The sequence below is a fragment of the Tachysurus fulvidraco genome, chromosome 10 (genome assembly GCF_022655615.1).
Source record: "Tachysurus fulvidraco isolate hzauxx_2018 chromosome 10, HZAU_PFXX_2.0, whole genome shotgun sequence".
Taxonomy (NCBI): domain Eukaryota; kingdom Metazoa; phylum Chordata; class Actinopteri; order Siluriformes; family Bagridae; genus Tachysurus; species Tachysurus fulvidraco.
Window position 1 is genome coordinate 8,820,745 of NC_062527.1, and position 24,110 is coordinate 8,844,854.

A 24,110-nucleotide genomic window follows, 5' to 3' on the forward strand; every position below is an offset into this window, starting at 1 on the left:
ACACACACACACACACACACACACACACACACACACACACACACACACACACACACACACACACACACACTCACACCCAGGCGCACTCGTCCAGGCGCACACGTCTTACTGTCCTTGTGAGGACCTTCCGTTAATTGGTACACAATTTACAGGAATTTTTTAGACAGTTAATTGATCACATGCCACTATGCTACACCTAAATCTCACTAGGATTCATGGTCAGATTTGGTCATTTATCCTGTTATTCTCTATGTTAGTGTCTATTGGAAAAAGACGTCAACTGCTTTACTTGTATTACATATAAATGCTTTTCAAGTCAAGTCAAGAAGCTTTTACTGTCATTTCAACCATATAGCTGTTGCAGTACATGGTGAAATGAGACAACGTTTCTCCAGGATCAGGGTGCTACATAAAACAAAGACAGAGCTATAAGGACTTTGTAAGTTAGTCCCAGATACATAAAGTTCAACTGTGCAATCTGGTGCAACAGTGCGAGACAAAAGACAGTGCAAACAAAAAACATTACACAAAAGACAATACAGATGAGGCTATTTAATTGATCCACGAGTTATGTAATAAAAAAAATCTTCATGGGGCCCTGACAAATACCTCTTCAAGACATAAACCTTGAGACATTTGGACAACCAATATATACAGTCATATGCAAAAGTTTATGGACCTCTGACAATTTCCATGATTTTCATTTATAAAAATTTGGGTGTTTGGATCAGCAATTTCATTATCAGTTCAAGTTCAAGTTAGCTTTATTGTCATTCTGCTACATGTTGGGACATACAGTGGAACGAGATGCTGTGTCTCACAGGTCAACGGTGTAACATACATAAAGACATAAAACATAAAACAACAACGAAGCAGGGGCAGGTATGAACTATGCCATCAGTACAAACAATACACTCTATGTATTTGACAGATACACAGGCCAGAGCAAGAACAGACTATACAGCTAGTACAAACTATACAAACTATGCAATAGCATACTGTACATAGACTTTCAATAAATAAATAAGTGGACTATACAATGCTTTCCTTGATATTGTAAATGTGCAACACGAGCATGTAAACGTGTACTGTCTGTGGTTGTACACTGTTTTTGTTTTTGATGTGCCAGTGTGCTAATGCTTTGGCGAGTGCGGCTGGTGGCGGTCAGGTGGGTTAGGTCACAGGAGGCCTGTGTGTTTTCAGGGGTGGCAGTGGTGGTTTGAGTTCAGGGCTCTCACAGCTTGGGAGAAGAAGCTGTTCCTCAATCTGGCAGAGCATGCTCTGATGCTCCTGTACTTTCTTCCTGATGTTAGGAGCTGAAAGATGTTGTTGGAGGCATGGGTAGGGACCCCCACCATGCTGTTGGCCCTGCTGAGGCATCGCGTCATGAAGATGTCCTTGATAGAGGGGAGAGGGGCGCCGATGATCTTTGCAGCTGCATTCACTATCCGCTGAAGGGTCTTACGGTCTGCTGCACTGCAGTTCCCGTGACAGACAGTGATGCAGTTGGTCAGCACGCTCTTTATGGTTCCTCTGTAGAAGGTGGTGAGGATGGGTGGAGGGAGACATGCTCTCTTCAGGTGGTGGAGAAAGTGCAGCTGCTGATGTGCCTTCTTGGAGAGTCACCATGTGTTGTTGGACCAGGTGAGATTCTCTGTTACAGTATGTGCACCCCCAGGAATTTTGTGCCGCTGGCCCTCTCTACTGTTCCGTTGTTGATGGTCATTGGTCGATGCTCGGCAGAGTTTCTTCTGAAGTCCATCACAAACTCCTTTGTCTTCTCCACATTGAGGGACAAGTTATTTGTTGCACACCATTTAGCCAGCTGAGCCACTTCTTCTCTGTAGTGCATTTCCTCGTTGTTGTTGATGAGACCGTTCACAGTTGTGTCATCGGCAAACTTGACGATGCGGTTGGAGCTGAAGTTTGCAGTGCAGTCGTGTGTCAGCAGCGTACAGAGCAGTGGGCTGAGAACACAGCCTTGTGGTGCACCTGTGCTCAGTATGGTAGTGCTTGATGTTTTTTGGCCGACACGCACTGACTGTGGTCTTCCAGTTAGAAAGTCCAGGATCCAATTACAGAGGGAGTTGCTAAGGCCCAGCAGTTGCAGTTTTTGGATGAGCTGTTTTGGGATTATTGTATTGAATGCTGAGCTGAAATCTATGAACAGCATTCTAACGTGGGAGTTTTTATTTTCAAGGTGTGTGAGGGCTAGGTGGAGGCTAAGGGCAATTGCATTGTCTGTGGATCGGTTCTGGTGATATGCAAACTGGAGCAGATCGAGGGTTTTGGGGAGACTGGTTGTTATATTTTTCTGAACCGGTTTTGTGCGTATCAGGAGTGGTCTGTATGCAGGGATTAGGATAACAGAGATGTGATCTGAGATCCCGAGGTGAGGGCGAAGCTCAGCCCTGTATGCATGCTTCTCTGTAGTGTAAACCAAGTCCAGTATATTATTTCCCCTTGTTCCCCTTGGTAGAACTTCGGTAACACTGTCTTTAAGTTGGTGTGGTCACTGGCTATTATGAGAAAGGCATCGGGGCTGTGTGTTTGAAGTTCAGCTTGTGCAGTGTGTCCTTAGCATTAGCACACGGGGGAATGTACAGTACACCGGTACAATAACAACGGCTTTAAACTAGTCTTTATTAATATACACACACAGTCCACCTCCACGTGACTTACCAGACAGTGTTTTGTTCCCATAGCATGCTGGCCCATATAGCTGAATGGGCGGTATGTTGTTGTTCAGCCATGTCTCAGTGAAAACAAACACACAACAATCCCTTGTCTCGTGGTATGTTGAGCGACTGAGTTGGATTAATCCAGTTTGTTTTCCAGAGAGCAAATGTTAGAGAGCATGATCTATGATCTATCAAATAACTGAAGGACACAGTAATATTTCAGTAGTGAAATGAGGTTTATTGGATTAACAGAAAATGTGCAATAAGAATCAAAACAAAATTAGACAGGTGCATAAATTTGTGCACCCTTGCCATTTTGTTGATTTGAATACCTGTAACTACTTACCTGTATACCTAAAACTAACTTACCACTGATTAATTGGAACACACAATTGGTTTGGTGAGCTCATTAAGCCTTGAACTTCATAGACAGGTGCATCCAATCATGAGAGAAGGTATTTAAGGTGGACAATTGCAAGTTGTTGTTCTCTTTGACTCTCCTCTGAAGAGTTGCAACATGGAGGCCTCAAAACAACTCTCAAATGACCTGAAAACATTATGGTTTAGGGGAAGGCTACAAAAAGTTATTGCAGAGATATAAGCTGTCAGTGTCCACTGTGAGGAACATAGTGAGGAAATGGAAGACCACAGGCACAGTTCTTGTTAAGGCCAGAAGTGGCAGGCCATGTAAAATGTTTAAGAGGCAAAGGCGAAGGATGGTGAGAACAGTCAAACAGCACACAGACCACCTCCAAAAACCTACATCTACTTGCTGCAGACCTTGCTGCAGCGCACTTTGCACAAGTTGAAGCTGTACAGGAGAGTCTTTTCTGCACACAGGCCACAAACTGAGTCGCTCTAGGTATGCAAAAGCACGTTTGGATAATCCAGCTTCATTTTGGAGTAAGGTGCTGTGGAGTGATGAAACAAAAGAACACAGCATTTCAAGAAAAACACTTGCTACCCACAATAAAATTTGATGGAGGTTCCATCATGCTGTGGGGCTGTGTGGTCAGTGCCGGTACTGAGAATCTGGTTAAAGTTAAGGGTTGCATGGATTCCACTTAAGATCAGCAGATTCTTGAGAATAATGTTGAGGAATCAGTAACAAAGTTGAAGTTACGCCAGGGCTGGATGTTTCAACAAGACAACGACCCAAAACTCTGCTCAAAATATACTTGGCATTTATGCAGAGGAGCAAGTACAATGTTCTGGAATGGCCATCCCAGGCCCCAGACCTGAATATCATTGATCATCTGTGGGGTGATTTGAAGCAGGCTGTCCATGCTTGGCAACCATCAAACTTAACTGAACTGGAGATGTTTAGTAAGGAGAAATGGTTCAAAATACATTCATCTAGAATCCAGACACTCATTACAGGCTATAGGAAGCGTCTATAGGAAGGCTGTTATTTCTGCTAAAGGAGGCTCTACTAAATATTGATGTGATTTCTGTTGGGGTGCCCAAATTTATGCACCTGTCTAATTTCATTTTGATGCATATTGCGCATTTTCTTTTAATCCAATAAACTTCATTTCACTACTGAAATATTACTGTGTCCTTCAGTTATTTGTTAGATCAGAATGAAATTGCTGATCCAAACACCCAAATATTTATAAATAAAAATCATGGAAATTGAATTTTGCATACGACTGTAATAAAAAACAACAGCCCAGACACACACACACACACACACACACACACACACACACACACACACACACACACACACACACAAATGTTGCAGCACATTTTCCCTATAGGCCATGACTAACACTTTTGCTTGAGAACAAACATACCCGTTGATAATATGGAAACTATTGAGTTACAATAACAACTGTCTTGCACTCTTTATTCTTCCCTCCATCTATGAAAACTCAAACTTGAAACACACCGAATATATTTATATTGAAGTAGTTGTGATATGCTTAGGGATTCTGGTGCTAATTCTTTGGATGGTGCTGTACTTTCACTATTCCTCTGAGAGTTGTGTGCTGCGTTGACGTCAAGGGGACCTTTCTAGAGCTGTTAGAATGGAGTTCAGTAGGAGAAATTATCCACAATATCAAACATGAGCATTGTGATCAGCTTTCTCTATTAGCCCATAAGATAAATCTTCTTCTTCTTCTTCTTCTACCGCTTATCCGGGGCCGGGTCGTGGGGGCAGCAGTCTAAGCAGGGATGCCCAGACTTCCCTCTCCCCAGACACTTCCTCCAGCTCTTCCGGGAGAATACCGAGGCGTTCCCAGGCCAGCCGAGAGACGTAGTCCCTCCAGCGTGTCCTAGGTCTTCCCCAGGGCCTCCTCCCGGTTGGACATGCCCGGAACACCTCCCCAGGGAGGCGTCCAGGAGGCATCCGAAACAGATGCCCGAGCCACCTCAGCTGACTCCTCTCGATGTGGAGGAGCAGCGGCTCTACTCTGAGCTCCTCCCGAGTGACCGAGCTCCTCGCCCTATCTCTAAGGGAGTGCCCAGCCACCCTGCGGAGGAAACTCATTTCGGCCGCCTGTATCCGGGATCTCGTCCTTTCGGTCATGACCCAAAGCTCATGACCATAGGTGAGGGTAGGAACGTAGATCGACCGGTAAATAGAGAGCTTCGCCTTGTGGCTCAGCTCTTTCTTCACCACAACAGATCGGTATATCGACCGCATCACTGCAGAAGATACACCAATCCGCCTGTCGATCTCCCGCTCCATCCTTCCCTCACTCGTAAACGAGACCCCAAGATACTTAAACTCCTCCACTTGAGGCAGGAGCTCTCCACCAACCTGAAGGGGGCAAGCCACCCTTTTCCGACTGAGAACCATGGCCTCGGACTTGGAGGTGCTGATTCTCATCCCCGCCGCTTCACACTCGGCTGCAAACCGTCCCAGTGCACGCTGAAGGTCCTGGTTTGAGGAACCAACGGGACAACATCATCTGCAAAAAGCAGAGACGAAATCCTGTGGTCCCCAAACCGGACCCCCTCCGGCCCCATACTGCGCCTAGAAATCCTGTCCATATAAGTAATGAACAGGACCGGTGACAAAGGGCAGCCCTGCCGGAGTCCAACATGCACCGGGGATAAGTCTGACTTACTGCCGGCAATGCGAACCAAACTCCTGCTCCGGTCATATAGGGACCGGACAGCCCTTAACAGAGGGCCCCGGACCCCATACTCACAGAGCACCCCCCACAGGTCACCACGAGGGACACAGTCGAAAGCCTTCTCCAAATCCACAAAACACATGTGAACTGGTTGGGCAAACTCCCATGAACCCTCCAGCAACCTGGCGAGGGTATAGAGCTGGTCCAGTGTTCCATGACCAGGACGAAACCCGCATTGTTCCTCCTGAATCTGAGGTTCGACTATCGGCCGAATTCTCCTCTCCAGTACCCTGGCATAGACTTTTCCGGGGAGGCTGAGGAGTGTGATCCCCTATAGTTGGAAGACACCCTCCGGTCCCCCTTCTTAAACAGAGGGACCACCACCCCAGTCTGCCAGTCCAGAGGCACTGTCCCCAACCTCCATGCGATGTTACAGAGGCGTGTCAACCAAGACAGCCCCACAACATCCAGAGACTTGAGGTACTCAGGGCGGATCTCATCTACCCCCGGTGCCTTGCCACTGAGGAGCTTCTCAACTACCTCAGTGACCTCAGCTTGGGGAATCAACGAGTCCACAACTGAGCCCCCGCCCTCTGCTTCCTCAGTGGAAGACATGTCGGTGGGGTTGAGGAGATCCTCGAAGTATTCCTTCCACCGTCCGAGGATGTCCCCAGTCGAAGTCAGCAGATTCCCACTCCCACTGTAAACAGTGTGAGCAGGGCACTGCTTCCCCCTCCTGAGGTGCCGGACGGTTTGCCAGAATTTCTTCGAGGCCAACCGATAGTCCTTCTCCATGGCCTCAGCGAACTCCTCCCAGACCCGAGTTTTTGCCTCCGTAACCACCCGGGCTGAAGCTCGCTTGGCCTTTCGGTACCTATCAGCTGCCTCCGGAGTCCCCCGAGCCAACCAGGCTCAATAGGACTCCTTCTTCAGCTTGACGGCATCCCTTACTTCCGGGGTCCACGACCGGGTTCGGGGATTGCCACCACAACAGGCACCGGAGACCTTACGGCCACAGCTCCGAGCGGCCGCGTCGACAATGGAGGTGGAGAACATGGTCCACTCGGACTCAATGTCTCCAACCTCCCTCGGAATCTGATTGAAGCTCTGCCGGAGGTGGGAGTTGAAGATCTCTCTGACCGGAGACTCTGTCAAACGTTCCCAGCAGACCCTCACAGTACGTTTGGGTCTGCCAAGCCTGTCCAACTTCCTCCCCCGCCATCGGATCCAACTCACCACCAGGTGGTGATCAGTTGACAGCTCCACCCCTCTCTTTACCCGAGTGTCCAAGACATACGGCCGGAGGTCAGATGAAACAACCACAAAGTCGATCATCTACTTCCGACCTAGGGTGTCCTGGTGCCATGTGTACTGATGGCCACCCTTATGCTTGAACATGGTGTTCGTTATGGACAAACTGTGACTAGCACAGAAGTCCAATAACAAAACACCACTCGGGTTCAGGTCGGGGGGGCCGTTCCTCCCAATCACGCCCCTCCAGGTGTCACTGTCACTGCCCACGTGAGCGTTGAAGTCCCCCAGTAGAACGACGGAGTCCCCGGTCGGAGCACTTTCCAGCACCCCTTCCAGACACGCCAAGAAGGTCGGGTACTCTACACTGCCATTTGGCCCATAAGCACAAATGACCATGAGAGACCTATCACCGACCCGAAGGCGCAGGGAAAGGACCCTCTCGTTCACCGGGGTGAACTCCAACACATGGTTGCTGAGCTGGGGAGCTATGAGCAAGCCCACACCAGCCCGCCGCCTCTCACCATGGGCAACTCCAGAGTAGTAGAGAGTCCAGCCTCTCTCAAGGAGTTGGATTCCAGAGCCCAAGCTGTGTGTGGAGGTGAGCCCAACTATATCTAGTCGGTATCTCTCAACCTCCCGCACCAGCTCAGGCTCCTTCCCCCCAGCGAGGTGACATTCCATGTCCCTAGTGCCAGATTCTGTGTCTGGGGATTGGGTCGCCGAGGCCCCCGCCTTCGACTGCCACCCAATCCACATTGCACCGAACCCTTATAAGATAAATAAATAAATAAAATATAAAAAAAGAGCTATTCCTTCTTTTCATCATTTGTCTGTAACGTAGCAATGGAAAATAGAAAGAAAAAGAAGTGAAGACAGCAGACATTAGACTCAAATATATTTTAATTGAACTAAATTTGACTAAATTGTGCATTAAGTTTTGTATAACAGATTTGAGATTCTGAAGTGTCTTGATGCCCGATGACGCCTGGGATAGGCACAGGCTCCCCGTGACCCGAGTAGTTCGGATAAAGCGGTAGAAAATGAGTGAGTGAGTGAGTGAGATTCTGAAGTTTCTCAGTAAATATCGCCATCTAGCGGCGAAATATTATAACGCGCATATATTATAACAGAATTAAGAATCAACGTATAAAATGTCTTATTTAATATAATAAATAATACAATATATTCCAAAGCTTGTTAATACCATTATTTTTTTAATTACCATGTTTACCATGTCGATACCCTACCAAAACCCTTTTCTCAGCCAATCAATGCAGACCAACATGGGAAAGAAAATAATACAGACACCATTTTAGTTTGTGCTATGACGGTTTGACATGACACACAGAAACACAGAAAAGGTAAAGTTTCAGAACATCTCGACACTCAATAGAGTTTTAAGGTGGACGCCTTCATCCAAAACCCCCCTAAAAATGAACAGAGGTCAGAAATAAAAAAAGCAGAAATAATATTCCAGAAGCAATGAATAAACAAACAAACAAACAAACAAACAAATAAATGTTTAAAATAATAATAATAATAATCTTCTTTGAAACTTTCATTTTGATTTGAATCTTATTATTTGCATTTCCATACTTTGTTTTTACATTTTAAAAATGAATATTTTGCTTGTCGATTTTTATTATTTTATTAAAAAATAAAATTAACTCTATATGGCGCAAACGTAACTCCTCTTTCCTGCTAGCTAGACATGAGAATCGACTCCACACCTTGACCTAAAAGAGCCGGTTCAAAGAATCGATTCGTTCGTAAAACGTGCAGTACAGCTCAGAGAGCAAAGTAAACAGGAACTGAGTGGAGCTGCACAGTGGCACGGATCACCCTATTCACACTAAAGCCTACGGTAAGTGCACGTTACAATAGACACTCTGGACTAAGGTGTTATGTGTTGGATAAATAAAAACATGTGCATGGGTTAAGTATTAAAGCTTCTTGGATGTGGGGTATTCTTTAGTGTTCATTTGAGCCCAGCTCTACTAAAGACATTATTGGTGTTAAATAAACACGTGGTCATTACTGTACAGCAAATATTTCAACATACTGGGGTGCATTCAAACGCAGTATGAATGCAAAAATGCTTTGTATGGACTGAAAATCCAAATGCTTTGTATGGACTGCCAAATGTATGTCTGTTATCTGGGATCTATGTTTGCTTCCTATTACATTGTAACGTGATGCTTTACCGACTGCTTATTGTTGCTGTTGTTTACAAAAAAAAAGCTGATTTAAAGCTTTAAAGCTGATTACAATGAGGACACGAGCCTTAATTTTTTAATGTTCAGGTACCTGGGGGAAGAGAAGGAAAGGTAGAATTAATTCAGGTTCTAAAGCTTGTTAGTCTAGGATTTGGTTTTCTCTTCCAAAATGGTGTTTTCTCAAAATAAGAACTGGTGATTGGATGATTTTCATTTTGGTCTTGCAGATCATGGTGACTCAGCATTCGAACACAAAAAGTTTTGTTTTGTGCAGAGTCGAAGTGTAAACTGCATTCCTGAGACACGAACAAGTTGTCACAGTCTTTCAGATTAATTACGACTCTTAAGGATTGAAAATGGACCCTGAACAGGAAAACATCATGACCTTTTCTCTCTTTCACTTGTGCAATCTGTGAAAGACAGGTTCTTACTTGTCTTTGCCCATCTTTTTTCAGATCAGACTGCAGGAACATGGCATCTGCCTTAACTCAAGTAGCTCTGGTTAGAAAATGTAACAGATGTCTTTACTCTGTAAGATCCCACTTCCACACCGGCAATGGATTGTCCTCCAAAGACCATTATAAGGTTGTGGTGCTTGGAGGTGGCAGTGGTGGTATTGCGATGGGAGCCCGTATGAAAAGAAAAGTTGGCGCAGAGCACGTGGCTATTGTGGAGCCCAGCGAGGTATAGTGTACTACAGCCTTTCACCAGTTTTATACACTTATTTTCTTTTGAAAATATCTGGAAAATAGATTTTTAGATGATTTCATCCACAGTGAACTGCAAGTAGAGCTAGATTACAAGCCTCTGGTTGAGCAAATTACTCAGATACTTAAACATAAAATGGATCTCAGATGAAAATAATGGGAGTTAAATAACACTCAAAGTAAGTGGGCACTGCCTGGGTCCTGAGTGTGTGGTGTTTTATTGACTGGGTGATTATGGTAAATATGATCATATTCATATAATATGATACAATACACAAAATGAACCATGATATTTAGGCTTGATAAAAGATTTTTTATAAAAGAACTTTTAATGGGTGGAGATAGTAATAAAAAAAAGAACAGCCTAATGAGATATACTTTATCACAAGATCCGCTTCTTATTGCCCTGCCCTAGATAGGATCCATGTCAGTCAGTATTACTACAAAGGAAAGGCAATTTTATTGCAGCTATAGAGTGCTTTAAAACTTTTTTGGATTTTCTCTCACTTTAAAAATTAGACGCATGCAATACTCACTATATTAGAATGACTTTGAAGTTCTTTAACCTTTTACAATTTCCTTTAATACATAATGTTGTGTTCAGTTTTGTGATTATGGCACATCTCGTATTTTTGTTTCTGTTACAGATGCATTATTACCAGCCCATGTGGACATTAGTAGGGGCAGGATCTAAAACTATTAGTGCATCTGGACGTTCTACTGCCAGTGTGATGCCCTCTGGAGTCAAATGGGTCAAATCCAGAGTCCTGAAGTTTGACCCTAAAAACAACACTGTCTTCACAGAGTCTGGGAAAGAAGTAAGAAAAGATTTGTACCTAGGATTAGCACATCTACTGTAACAAGTAAAACAAGGAACCATGATATTATAGCCGTTTTATTGTGAAGTTGCTGTGGTTAAGCAATAAGCACTGTAGGTGTGGCTGGTCACCAGTATTTACTGGAACTGTGCTGGAAAGTAAATTAGTCATTGGGAATAGATGTGATTTTACATTGTGAAGAATTTTTTGATCATTCTCGCAAACATAGCCAGCTGATAAATCTGCTGCAGTGTGTGTAACCAGAATGCAGTTGATTGTACTGTATATTATATCTCTTCTTAGATTTCCTATGACTACCTGGTTGTAGCACTGGGCCTCCAACTGCACTATGAGAAGGTACTTTTTTTATTACAGAAAAACACCTAACAATTGATGTTTGCATAATTACCCTGTAGATCACAATGCAGGCTAATAACACTAATAAGACCTTAATAAGACTGGAAATGATATAGCACAATAACATCAAATATAATTAAAGCTTGAAAATGACTAAAATGACTTTAATTTTGTCCATATCCATTTTATACATTTTATTTAGGATTTATTGTAATATTGTACTTCATTAGCATGCAAAGCACATAAAGGTTAAAATATAAAGCACAACAGCATAATACACCGAACACTCCTTTACCATTATAAAAGGATTCTGTGATAATCATATATCACCTGTTTTGGTATTGTGAGCACATTCTAAGATCTATATAGCCCACTGTAAAAATAATGCTTATCAACCTATCATTATTTTTGGAATTCCATGATAATTAACTACTGCTTCTGCTTTTGTTGGATTTCAGATTAAAGGACTTCCAGAAGGTTTAGAACATCCAAAAATTGGGTCAAATTATTCCCTGGCAACAGTGGAGAAGACATGGAAAGCATTACAGAACTTCAAGGAGGGAAATGCTGTGTTTTCCTTTCCCAACACTCCTGTGAAGTGTGGAGGAGCTCCTCAGAAGATCATGTACCTTACCGATTCCTACATGAGAAAGGTGTTTATAGATGAGTGTATGTGGAGAAAGTAGACAAAAAAAGTAGTCGGTATAATAGATAATATTCATTTAATGCAGTTGGGTTAAATTTATAGTTATTTTAAAAATCTGAAGACTAACAGGTTTGTGAATAATGACTGTGAATATTATGAAATTTTGTGTTGTAAGACAGGAAAGCGGTCGAAAGCCAACATCATTTACAACACATCATTACCTGTGTTGTTTGGTGTTAAGAAATATGCCGATGCACTCTGGGAAATTGTGAAAAATCGTGATCTGAATGTAAACCTCAGACACAACCTTATAGAGGTCCGAGCCGACAAGCAGGAAGCAGTATTTGAGAACCTTGATAAACCTGGAGAAACAAAGGTTTTTGAGGTAAGAGGTCCATGATGCTTGATTCAACATAAGAGCAACTATGTGTTTATTCACTTTTAAGATGTCTTCTCCATTTTTTGTGTAGTATGAGATGCTCCATGTTACCCCTCCTATGGGACCACCACCGGTGCTCAAGGGATCTTCGTTGGAGGATGAAAGTGGCTGGCTTGATGTAAATAAAGAAACCCTTCAGCATAAGACGTTCTCTAACGTCTTTGGAATTGGGGACTGCACCAATCTTCCAACTTCCAAAACCGCAGCTGCTGTAGGTAAGCTATGGATAAAGTTAGTCTCTTCTGTAAATTATACTCCTCTGTATTTGTATCTTTTATCATATTAAGATTTAAGATCTGTGTGCGATAAGAGAAGTGTGATTGAATGGGCATTGTTGCTTCACATCATTGGAAAAACACAGAATTTCTTTATTCCAGTTAAAAAAAGGAATAGCTATTTCTGTACATTAATTAATACTGTCTTTCTGTTTTTATAGCTGCTCAAACGGCTGTCCTTGATAGGACCATTACCAAAGTGATGAAAAAAGAAAAGCCTGACAAAAAGGTGAGCATGAATGAGTTGAACAGAAAGCAAGTTTAAGCAACTTGTCCTAATTCACCAATCATGGTTATATAAATGCATTTACGTCTTTACAGTATGATGGCTATACCTCTTGCCCTTTGGTGACCAGTTACAATACAGTCATCTTGGCAGAGTTTGACTATAATGGACAACCTCTGGAGACTTTCCCAGTCGATCAGGGCAAAGAAAGCAGAATTATGTATCATATGAAAGCTGATATAATGCCCCATCTGTACTGGCATGGTCTTCTCAGGTGAGTTCTGTTCATTCAGTTTTAGACAATGAAACCCTTGTGTTATCTCTTAAGAGATATGTTTCTCTAATTTATTGTTTTTGTTCTTAAAGGGGACTTTGGGGAGGCCCGGGACCATACAGAAAAATCATGCACCTTGGGATGAAATAGAGACTGCTAGAAATCACTCAAAAATAATAAAATTAATTGTTTCACATTTTAACTTTCAAATACACAATGGGTGACGTATAAAGAAAAAAATAACATTACCGAAACTGCATACTATCCAGTGTAAATATTTCCAATGTGAACATTTACTGTGACTGTTTTTTAAATATATTTTTTGAAGTAATTGAGATGAACGGTACGTTTAAAACAACGTACCTCAGCACTGTTGAAATCCCAGATGGATAATCAGAATGTTAATTGCTTCATTTTCTATAACAGAAGCTCAAAATCTCACACTGGCTGTAATTCAAATCACAGTTTTTATTCTTGTGTTCATAGTAATAGGTTTTATGATCATATTTATAGTACACCTTACACACTCGTGTATGACAGACACAACACACAAACAAAAAACTTAACAGTGATAATTGATATGAGGGTTTTCTGTAAGGAGACTTCTTTAGGATTTATGGAAGGAGTCTCCAGTGTCAGGGCTCGTGAACATGTGTAAGATTTTATTGTATTAACTGAATTGAAGAAATAAAAAGAAGACAGTTAGGGAACAATTGTTTCTACCCATAGCTGATAACTTCTTTAAACTTAGTTCCTGTTAACAAAAAAAAAAGTTGAAAAATGAAACCCATTTGTGTTAGGTAATAAATACCTGACCATTACTTCTACAGCATTGTTGTATAAGAGGAATAAAACATGACTGGGCAGCATAGTGGTGGTGCACTGTTACATCCTCACAGCTCTAGAGTCATCAGAGCTCAGGTCTATACAGAGATTCTACTTCTCCCTGTGTCTTCACTGGTTCCCTTCTACTTTTTAAAAAGAGTCAGGTGGGCGAATTGACCACAATAAATTCCCTTTAAATTGCTCTATAATGGACTGTGTTCTCTCTGGGTGGATTCTCAAACTATACACCGAAACCTAGTCGTGTTTGAATGAATGAATCAATGAATGAATGAAAGTTCTATTCCTTACAGAATTCAGCCATGGTACTTTACTTTGAAACCTGCAGTTTGTACATTATGTCAAAACTAAAACTTGTTTATATGTGTTTAAGTTATAATAATACAATAGATGTCATCTCGTATACATGCGTTACTCATATACGTATTATTAGTATGTGTAAATATAACAGTCTAAACATGAGTAGATTAGGTTTGTGTGTGTGAGAGAGAGAGAGAGAGAGAGAGAGAGAGAGAGAGAGAGAGAGAAAGGGAGAGAAAGGGAGACAGATAGACACACAGAGAGAGAGGATTTCTCAGCTGCGCTGAAGTAAAGTTTTGCTCATGCGCAAGACGGTGCGTTCATAATCATCCGGGTTCTTTCAAGAGCGTCTCGGTGAGGAGGCGGGAAATGGCGTCCCAAGAAGCAGTGGGAGAGGTATGTGTCGTTCCGTGACTCATACTGGACAGACGCGTGAAGGACAGAGACTTTTCTAGCGGTCTCCGTCGTAGTGGCTCCATCCACAGCCACTGCAGGATTGTACTGGTGTAACCCTTGGCGTGTAAGTACCGCGCTAAATGCTCTAGAGTTTTGTCAGTACTCACGCTGTCGTGCACAAACGGCCACGGCTGCAGTGTGCGTTCAAATCTCGCGTCTTCGAACCTTTACACGGTTCGTGTGTAGCACAAGACAGCTCATTAACTCCGGCAGGATGGAAAGCCGCCGTTTATCTGAGAAAAACCCGTTGGCGAAATTCTGGACGTGTCTGCGATCGCTGTTTGTTTCCCCAGTGCGAGGTTGAACATGACAAAGCTCTATGCACTGCGCGAGCGGCGCTGCAGCCAGCAATGTCGCGACACAGCTGGAATTTGAACAGCCAACTAATCGCTAGCTCATTAGCATTAGCATTCGTAGCGTCGCTATTTCAAACATAGACTCGGAAAACGTGTTTTCAGGTCATGATCTCGACCGTGATCTTCACAGTGGGCGTTTAAGTAACAAAACGCTTTACAGCTGATCAGAAACCACGTGATAAACAAACCGTTGTTTTTTTAAACGTTCACACGGCTAACGCAGGCTAATTACGCGGTGGAATAACAGCTAACTAGCTAACAAATTATATTCGTTAAGTTGCTAGCTAACGGGATTGCAAGCTCACGTACTTCGTTGGAGTTTTTTTTTTATTATAGACATTAACTGGGACTCGCTGTTCGGTGTATCGTATTAAAATAAACAGCTAATCCTAGTCGCTTAAATACATTATTAGCCTTAGCATCATACAGCCAAGTAGCTAAGATGCTAACCAAGGAGACATGTTTTCACCCCGCCCACTTTGTCCAATTCGGGTGTTATGCTGCTGTTTTGATTTTTTACTTTACTACAAACCGATAATATCTGACACATCGAGCTTCTGGGTATTAAAGAAAAACAACCATATGTATTATATTATTATATTCTATATATTTGTATAATTATATAATATAGTGCTGTTGCTATCGCGATTCTGGTTTGAATTTTTTCGGTTAGTTTGATATTAAACGGTTGTCTTCGTGCTGACGTCACAGATATGATTGCTAGTTCAGTTTTAGTGTTTTTTCTTTTATTTTTTGGACAAATAAATTAGTGTTTGATATGAATAAAGGATTTATATAGCTTAAATGTAAGATTAATGTCAGGTTTGACTGAGTGGGGGAAAAGTCCTGACAAATAGTGGATATTAGTACTGAAGTGGTGGAGAGACCTGATAATCAATAACAAGTGTGATGATCTGAGGCATAGTGCTGATGGTGAAGTGGAAAAACTAAAGATCTGAATTCCTCCTGAGGAACCAGTTGCAGTCTCTGTGACCTCCAAGTTCAGCAAGTGATGTTGAATCAAAATGAACGTTTACAGCATGAACAGTGAACAGAGTATCATCATTAACTTGTTAATTGTCAGTAAGGTTTGTCTGAAGAGGTAACTAACTATACGTCAGTCATCAGATTTAGTTTGGGTAAACAGAAGACAGATATGATGAGGTCTGTGTTCCTTCTCTGTTCCTTGATTTTGTAGCTTGAATGCTGGAGATCAAAATCATGGAAATCAGTTCCAATGACTTGCTTTCCAAAGTAAGTTGAACGCAGCATTAGCATGGGAGAAATGGAACAGTTTGAGCAAGTAAATAAATCAAACGTTTAGTAAAGTGAAAATCAACCAGCATGACAGAGAAGAGGCTAAAAACTTCTTTATTTTTTATTTTATTGCCAGTTTATTTTTTTTAACACAGCAAAGTCTATCAAGGTTGGTGTTTTCTTTAATAAAATATATATATAAAATATATTTTTTTATTTCAATTTGGTGATCTTCCTGTCTTTCAGTCTTACATGTGACTTTTGGGACAATGAGGCTGAGAGTGCGCAAAGCATCTCAGCAGCCAAGCAGCACCCCACCACCTGCCCGTACCACCAAGGCCAAGAGGAAGCACTCTGAAGTGGAGCACACCAGGTCCTCCGGAGGAGCCACCATGCAGAAGAGTGACACTGGCATCTTCTCCACCATCAAGAGATTCATCAGGGGTAATTCTGTCAAGGTGGGTTAGTACGGTTTTTAAACAGCGTTTGCGTATACTAGTCACGATAATGAAGAAGCTGTACAGTTATTGTTCTTTTTCTTTAAAATTTCAAATCATTTAAAAGTTGCCCACTTCGTTCACATTAGGTGGAGCAGTGTACCCCTGCGAAGAAGAGCCGTGTGGATTGTGATTCTGACAGTAACTTGATCACATCCACCCCACCCACTGGGAACCTGTCCAGCAGAGCTAACCCTAGAACTCGCAGAAAAGGACCTGCCAATGGAGGTGAGTTAAAAGTATCGTACAGTGTATGTGTGTGTGAATATGTGTGTGTGTGTATGTATGTATGTATGTGTATATATATATATATATATGTGTGTGTATATATATATATATATATATGTGTGTTTATATATATATATATATATATATATATATATATATATATATGTGTGTGTGTAGATATCTCGTACAAAGTTTTGCCACTGAAACACAAGGAATTTAAATTTAATTTGACTACACAGTATAATACCATTTAATAACTAGCAAATAGCATTTATTTCCATTTACTAAATTAAGGTAAAAAAAAATTAATGAATAAAAAAATGTTCTTACTTAAACCCATCTCACATTTTCAATAAAAGCTGTTTGTTTTTGATTCAAGTATTGCTGTAATTGAAGGTTATTTAAAAAAAATGTACACTGGAATCATAAAGTGGGCTTATTAACCAACGACCATGACTAGATGGTTAACTAGTGGAGATTTCATGTCTATAAATAAGACAATTGGAAGCTTCATGTTGACTAACGTCATAGAATTTGACATGGGTAGAATAAATTACTACTACTTTGTCAGTTTCTTTTTATTAGTAGTATTACTTTTCAAACAAGCCATATTTCAAAACAGGCCTAATGTTTCTTACCCTCTATCTAGTCTCAGATGATCTGCCTTAACTAAGTAATTTACTTAAATGTATGCAATCTGATAAGCTGCAAAGAGGATCTTCTACAGACGCTATGCAGGATCAGGTTTACAACACTAGAGTAGCCAAATGATAGCCTTTTATTTATTGATTGATTGATTGATTGATTTGATTATTATTTTTTTTGCATGGTTATTGGCTCAGAATTTTTTTTCCCTTTGCTGGGCCTGCATCCATATCACGTTTCACAGTTGATGACTAGAATATGAGCTGTCGATTCTCTTCTTTCAGACACCATGGCATGTCAGAGTAAACTGGTGAAGCCCAATGGGAAGTTGGAGGTGCAGACTGAAGCCCCCAGCAGTCCACCTCGCTCCACCCTACTAGGAACCATCTTTTCTCCGGTTTTCAACTTCTTCTCACCAGCCAACAAAAATGGTAATTGGTCAGAAATATTTTTTTTAATCTGTATTTTTTTTTTTACCTCATGGTGTTATTAGTAAATATTTTACTTTGGGACCTTTGACTCTATCTTTAGAATAGAGAGCTACAGTGGGATCAGCAGTAGCAAAGAAAATTATGTTGGGCTAGTAAGCCAATAGTATTTATGTGTAAACTCAGTGTTTGTATTTGGCTTAAATTGTTCTGTTTAAGTGCAAGTAATGGCATTTTATACAGGTAGTAGAGTTTGATGACTGCTTTGTAATATGTAACTTGCAATGTGATGCATTTTGATATTTAGTCAACCATGCCATTTCTAAAAAAGTTAGTTTGGCTAGTGGTAAAGCTATTAGTACAAGTACAAGTCTGCAGAATCCGTGACTGATTTTTGAAGCTCTTTTAGTATTAGTATTAATAGTAGTCCCACAAATGCCACAGTTTTGAAAAAAAATTCTGTTTTCCATTAGCTACATCAGGCTCAGACTCCCCGGGGCAGGCAGTCGAGGCTGAGGAGATTGTTAAGCAGCTGGACATGGAACAGCTGGAGGAGACCCCTACTAGCACTACCACAGACAGTAGCAGAGACATCACATTTGACCCAGCACTAAACCCAAGACCTCTGCTGCCTACAGATGCAACTGAGGAAGAGGGGGAGATTGTTACTGAGGCAGATATGCCACCTTTGACAGGTAAAAAGAAAAATCTCATTATCTAAACAAAAACAATGCAATCAATTGTTAGACCATGCTTTAGTTAAATGACTAAAATAAACCAGAGCTATTTTATGGTTTCTGATAGTGGTTGGATCCAACAACAATTACCCGGATGTTCCAACCTCGCCCCCTGCAGAGGGGACATATGAAGAAGACTGGGAGGTTTTTGATCCGTAAGTGGGGAAAACAGTCAGTAATAAATCTTAATTGGCTCTATATTGCCCACTGTGCCTATGTCTCTAATTTCTGGGCCCCCACAGCTATTTCTTCATTAAGCATGTTCCACCATTGACCGAGGAGCAGCTTACACGCAAGCCAGCACTTCCACTCAAGACCAGGAGTACTCCAGAGTTCTCTCTCGTCCTGGATCTGGTGAGTTTAGACTGAAATGATTGCTGTTTCAGAATAAACTTTTTGTTGAGTATTGTAGATTATCTTACCTTTTTTTTTTTTTTAACCAAAACTATTGCTAGCTAAACTTTAAGAATAGCAGTAGAATAAGAATTTTTTTGTTTGTGTTTTGTAATTCAATATTTTTTGTTTTTGATTTTTTTCCTGAAAATTCCTGCAGGCTTTGCTTAAACCCAGTTAGTTAGTATTTGTACAAGTATTTGAATTACTAATGTCCAGTGAGTGGATTTTTGATAGATGGGCATAAGCACCCCTTCCTTTGAATAAATGTGTACAGCAGTGGTGCTCAGTTACACTAAAGTGCAGTCATCCTTTTTAAATCTTTTGTTTATGCATTTTAAAATGAATGCTTGATTTAATTATAACAAGCTAGCGTATGATATGATTGCAACTTGTTAGCTATTTTTCTTTTGCTGCATGAAACTGTTCATTGTCTTCATCTCATGAAGTGAAATTACAATCACTGTAAATTTAGAAAACGTAGATATTAATTTGCATGTTCAGCAGGGAACGGTTGAGTTTAGTTTAACAGTCTTGAGGGTATCGGTTGATGCTCTATTTTTTTTTCCAGGATGAGACATTGGTCCACTGCAGTCTGAATGAGCTGGAGGATGCAGCACTGACATTTCCTGTGCTTTTTCAAGACGTCATTTACCAGGTAAAATGGTGTACACTTGTTACTGTATTACTTGAAGTCCATTAGGCATGTGTCATACACCAACTAGTACTGTACTCTTTCAAATACAAGGAATGTACCCTCTGAACTGAAGGTAATACATTTTTAAAGGTAATTTTAATGTGCTGGCAAATGCAAATTTTGTCTCTGATTATTAATTGACTGTCTTCAATTTCCTGCTTCTTTTAATCCTTGCGAGTTAACAAAGATCTCTTCTCTTTTAGTACTCAAGTTAAATAGCTGCAAATAAATCTTTCTTAAGTTTAATTAGTGTGTATTGTAACAGTATAAAATATGGTTTGAAATGTTGCACCCAGTTACAGGTGTGCAATTCTGATTAGAATTTACAAAAGGAAAAGTTTTAAGACGTACTTCTGCACTCCATTGTAAAGGCATTGTTAGCTGTTAATAAAGTGCAATGTATTATAATGTGATTTGTTTCTTTTGTAATATGATTGAGGTGATCTGTAATAAGCAAGTCTTTTTTTTCTTCTTCTTCTTTTCTTTTTAAGGTGTATGTACGGTTGCGGCCATTCTTCAGAGAGTTTCTAGAGCGCATGTCACAAATCTATGAGGTAAGACTCACCACATTTTCCCATGTGTGCATATTTACTATTCAATATCCAGATTGTTTTCAAATTTAAAACAAGACCTTATGCTCTTTTTGCAATGTGCATAATTGAAGTTTAAAAAATTCATAATGCAGCTAGTGTTCCGCCTAAATTTGGTGTCCCTTTTATTGTTTCTGAGTCAAAGCATTCAATGTTCATAATTTTTTACAAGTAATCTAAACAACTTCAGAAATAAAGTATATCAAGGTTCATAGGACATTAATAAAGTCTAAAGTAGTGTAGAATTTTTGAGACAAAATTTGATTTAAAAACAATTATTTAAAAAAAAATCTAATAAAACACCAGAGACTACAGGATAGATTTTTTTTTTTTTGAGCAAATTCTGAAAAATACTTTCGGCTTGGAAGCTCATATCGGGGGTCGGTTTATTTTGAGCATATAAATATATCCAGGCTTTTCAACTGTGTATATGGGTGGAATATCTTTAGCGATGTAACGTGCCACAGCATCAGTAATATCTTTCCATCGAGGCCCCTGCATAAAATACAGTGGGAAAATGTGTCCGCTATGTTTATCTGCTTTTTAGCCTTGTTTTGGGGCTGATGCTGTGTTGTTTAGCTCGCAGCACCACACACCTCCCATTCAACAGTGGTTCTGTTTGAGGGTTTTGGCCTGTTCAATGTCTGAAGTTGCGGACCCGAACCATTTACATACCACTGAAGAAACCACACCTTTCTTGGACACAAGCTCTTTGGTTTTGTCAGAGCAAGCTGCCATGTTGTATTTCGTATTTCCCATGTGTGGAAAATCGATTTTCTTTTCTCAACATCGACATAAACCACAAATTAATTAATCGATAACAAGTAATCGTGCAGCTCTAGTCTAAAGTTAAACAAACAGATAGTCATTACTGAATATTTAACCATCTGTTTTTTATATTTCCTCCGTTCCACTATTATTCTAGTAACACTTTTTAATGTGTACATACAATTTAATCTATACTACATATGTCATTCTGTTACACTGTGGAGATTGTCACTAAAACAAATTCCTCGCATGTGAAAACATGCCTGGCAATAAAGCTGATTCTGATTCGAATTTTTTTTTTTTTTTTTTTTTCTTTTTTTTTTTTTTTTTTTTACAGATTATTCTTTTTACTGCTTCCAAGAAAGTGTATGCTGACAAGCTGTTGAACATTCTGGATCCTAAGAAACAGCTGGTTAGGTCAGTTGCTTTTTTTCCACAAGTGTTACCTTGTCTGTCTGTATATCTGTCTGTCCCTCTGTAATAAATAAGGCTACCTTGCCACTTTGTACCACCTTTTATTGTAAAAGTTTGCTTTGTGTGGTGTTCTGCTTTTTTTTTTGTGCCATTGTTATAGTGTATTGTAAAGAACCACTTATTCTACTTCTGACTAGGCACAGATTGTTTCGTGAGCATTGCGTATGTGTCCAAGGAAACTACATCAAAGACCTTAACATACTAGGGAGAGATTTGTCCAAAACTATAATAATTGACAACTCGCCTCAAGCCTTTGCATACCAGGTTAGTCGGCTTGCTCTTTTGCTTGTTTTTGTTTGTGTTTGGGAGAATGTGACGCTCAGATTGTGTGTCTGCTTTTTGCAGCTGTCCAATGGCATCCCCATTGAAAGCTGGTTTGTAGACAAGAATGACAATGAGCTCCTGAAGCTGGTCCCTTTCTTGGAGAAGCTGGTGGAATTGGTAAGTGTATGTGCATGCTTAAGCAGATGGATTGTTTTTATTGTTTGCTATCTGGTGATCACAAGAAAATATTTTTATTTGATCTGCTGTGCTGATTATCGACTCTTATTGGATAAGTGGATCATTTTAATGATGTGTGTCTGTACCCTTTCATGCAGAATGAAGATGTTCGGCCACACATAAGAGAGAAGTTCCGCTTGCACGACCTCTTACCCCCTGATTGAGGCATCTGATGCTCGCAGATCCGTCTGACTGTTTTAGTAAATTGGATTTTCCAAAAATGGGGGGACAGAAATGTACACAACTTTGAACTCTAATGAGGATTTCAACTACCATTTTACTTTTCCCAATTATGTTTTATGTGGAAATGGGGGTGGGTTGTCAAATTTTAAAGGAATGACTTTTGGGTATGCATACATTTTATATAAACATGTGAATATAATTGTAATTGAAGGAAAGATCAAAATTTCTCAGCTTTGACTGCCTAGCCACTCTACAGATATTTGTATGGCCTGGCAATGGAGGAGACTCAAAGCAAGTTTCTGTTCCCTTTTTTTGCCTAAATTGGACTTCATGTAAAGTGCTGTGGAGAAGAGGACTGATGTCACTCCTTTTGGTGCTCAAGGGGACACTCTGCCCTCACTAGCCATTGATCATTCAACCTTTCGGAATGGCCAGTTAATTATGGTTTCATAAACATATAAATATATACATATTCAGTTGTGTGTATATGTATATATAACATTTGTACATATGTATTTTCCTGTCAGGTTTGTAAAACGTTCCTTTTGCTCTTGAGTTCAACATGCATTCCTTTTAGTTGGAAGGCTTGTTTGATAGATATGCTGACTTTTTATTGATTTTTACTATAGGTTTGAAGTTTTATTTTTAAATGGCTTCTCTTATGCTTTGTTTTATAAATGCTTTTAGACTGGTTTTAAAAAAGAAAAGAAAAAGGCATCCAGTCATCTGTAAGATGCGTAGCATAATGATGGGAGTGGGGTGGGTGGGTGTCATAATAATGTAAATCACAAAACTGTCTTTACTGCCTCTTGTGTATTATTCGCTGATATGACAAATGAATCAAGGCATTTGGTTTATGACTTTCACTTCGTATGTTCTTTGGGGAGTTTTAATGTTTTTATTCAATTGTTAGTTTGTTTTATATGCCAAGTATAGGTAAAATGTAAAATGCTCTATGTGCTTTTGATTGCTTTTTCTGTGAAAATAATGCCTGGTCTCTTCAAGAAATGTCTGGTAAATGTAGCACCAGCACATGGACTAGCCTGATCGCTGCACATGCGTCATATTCAGTGTTTTTCTCTAGCCAATTCAATCTTGCTTTTGAACTCAGTCCACTGTTTTAGGAATCATGTACAATTCTACCTCTCTTTGAAGGGTAGACCCTGCATTTCATTCAGTGTTACCCCAATGTTTTTTTCTATGGACATTAATACATTATTTTTATGTATCAGCATGACTGAAATGGCTGGTTTTTTTTGTTGTTTTTTTGTTTGTTTTTTTGTTTTTTTACTTTTCATTGCAGTGACTAGTAAGGGCTTTTTCTTTCCTTTTCCTATAAAAATGAATGTAGCTTGTGGAGAACTTTTAAAAGCTGCTTATTGCAAGTTGAATATTTTCACGTCATTTTGCACAAAATATTTCACTCATTTTTAATACCGAAATAGTGTTTGATTTGCCAAAAAAAAAAAAAAATCTACATCTAAAAGTTAGTAAATAGCAGACCAAGGAATGTCATTTAGAGATAAGCAATGATGAGAAATATCTACATTGTTATTGTTTATTATTAGGTTGGTGAAATCATAAGAATAGAGATCTGGTCATTCCCTAAATTGCCCTACAGTAAAATTGGCCAGTTTGAACAGTCAGTGGTAGTCATTCATTTATTGGTAATATCAATACGTGCATATGATCGCAGAACAATGCCAAGGCACTTCTGAGTAACAAATACAGTTGCAGTATTGGTGTTGGATTTCTTAACATCAACAGAAACATCT

The 24,110-nt window shown here is 40.2% G+C and overlaps 2 protein-coding genes across 3 annotated transcripts; both read left to right on the top strand.

Annotated features, from left to right (window-relative positions):
• The first annotated feature begins 8,737 nt into the window (after positions 1–8,737).
• On the top strand, positions 8,738–14,009 carry sqor (sulfide quinone oxidoreductase). The gene is made up of 10 exons (XM_027173300.2): positions 8,738–8,888; positions 9,696–9,924; positions 10,595–10,765; positions 11,069–11,122; positions 11,581–11,775; positions 11,944–12,153; positions 12,239–12,422; positions 12,644–12,711; positions 12,804–12,982; positions 13,075–14,009. Exons 2-10 carry the CDS (start codon positions 9,712–9,714, stop codon positions 13,130–13,132), a joined length of 1,332 nt encoding a protein of 443 aa, XP_027029101.2. The 5' UTR covers positions 8,738–8,888; positions 9,696–9,711; the 3' UTR covers positions 13,133–14,009.
• Positions 14,010–14,397: 388 nt separating this feature from the next.
• ctdspl2a (CTD (carboxy-terminal domain, RNA polymerase II, polypeptide A) small phosphatase like 2a) lies at positions 14,398–23,566 on the top strand. Of its 2 annotated transcripts, none has more exons than XM_027173297.2 (13): positions 14,398–14,645; positions 16,441–16,652; positions 16,781–16,919; positions 17,849–17,995; positions 18,466–18,687; positions 18,797–18,884; positions 18,972–19,083; positions 19,694–19,780; positions 20,311–20,373; positions 21,515–21,594; positions 21,789–21,915; positions 21,997–22,092; positions 22,251–23,566. In XM_027173297.2, exons 2-13 carry the CDS (start codon positions 16,464–16,466, stop codon positions 22,314–22,316), a joined length of 1,416 nt encoding a protein of 471 aa, XP_027029098.1. In that variant the 5' UTR covers positions 14,398–14,645; positions 16,441–16,463; the 3' UTR covers positions 22,317–23,566. The 2 variants fall into 2 exon arrangements, with proteins under 2 accessions (XP_027029098.1, XP_027029099.1); XM_027173298.2 differs by lacking the exon at positions 14,398–14,645 and adding an exon at positions 15,573–16,363.
• Positions 23,567–24,110: the final 544 nt, after the last annotated feature.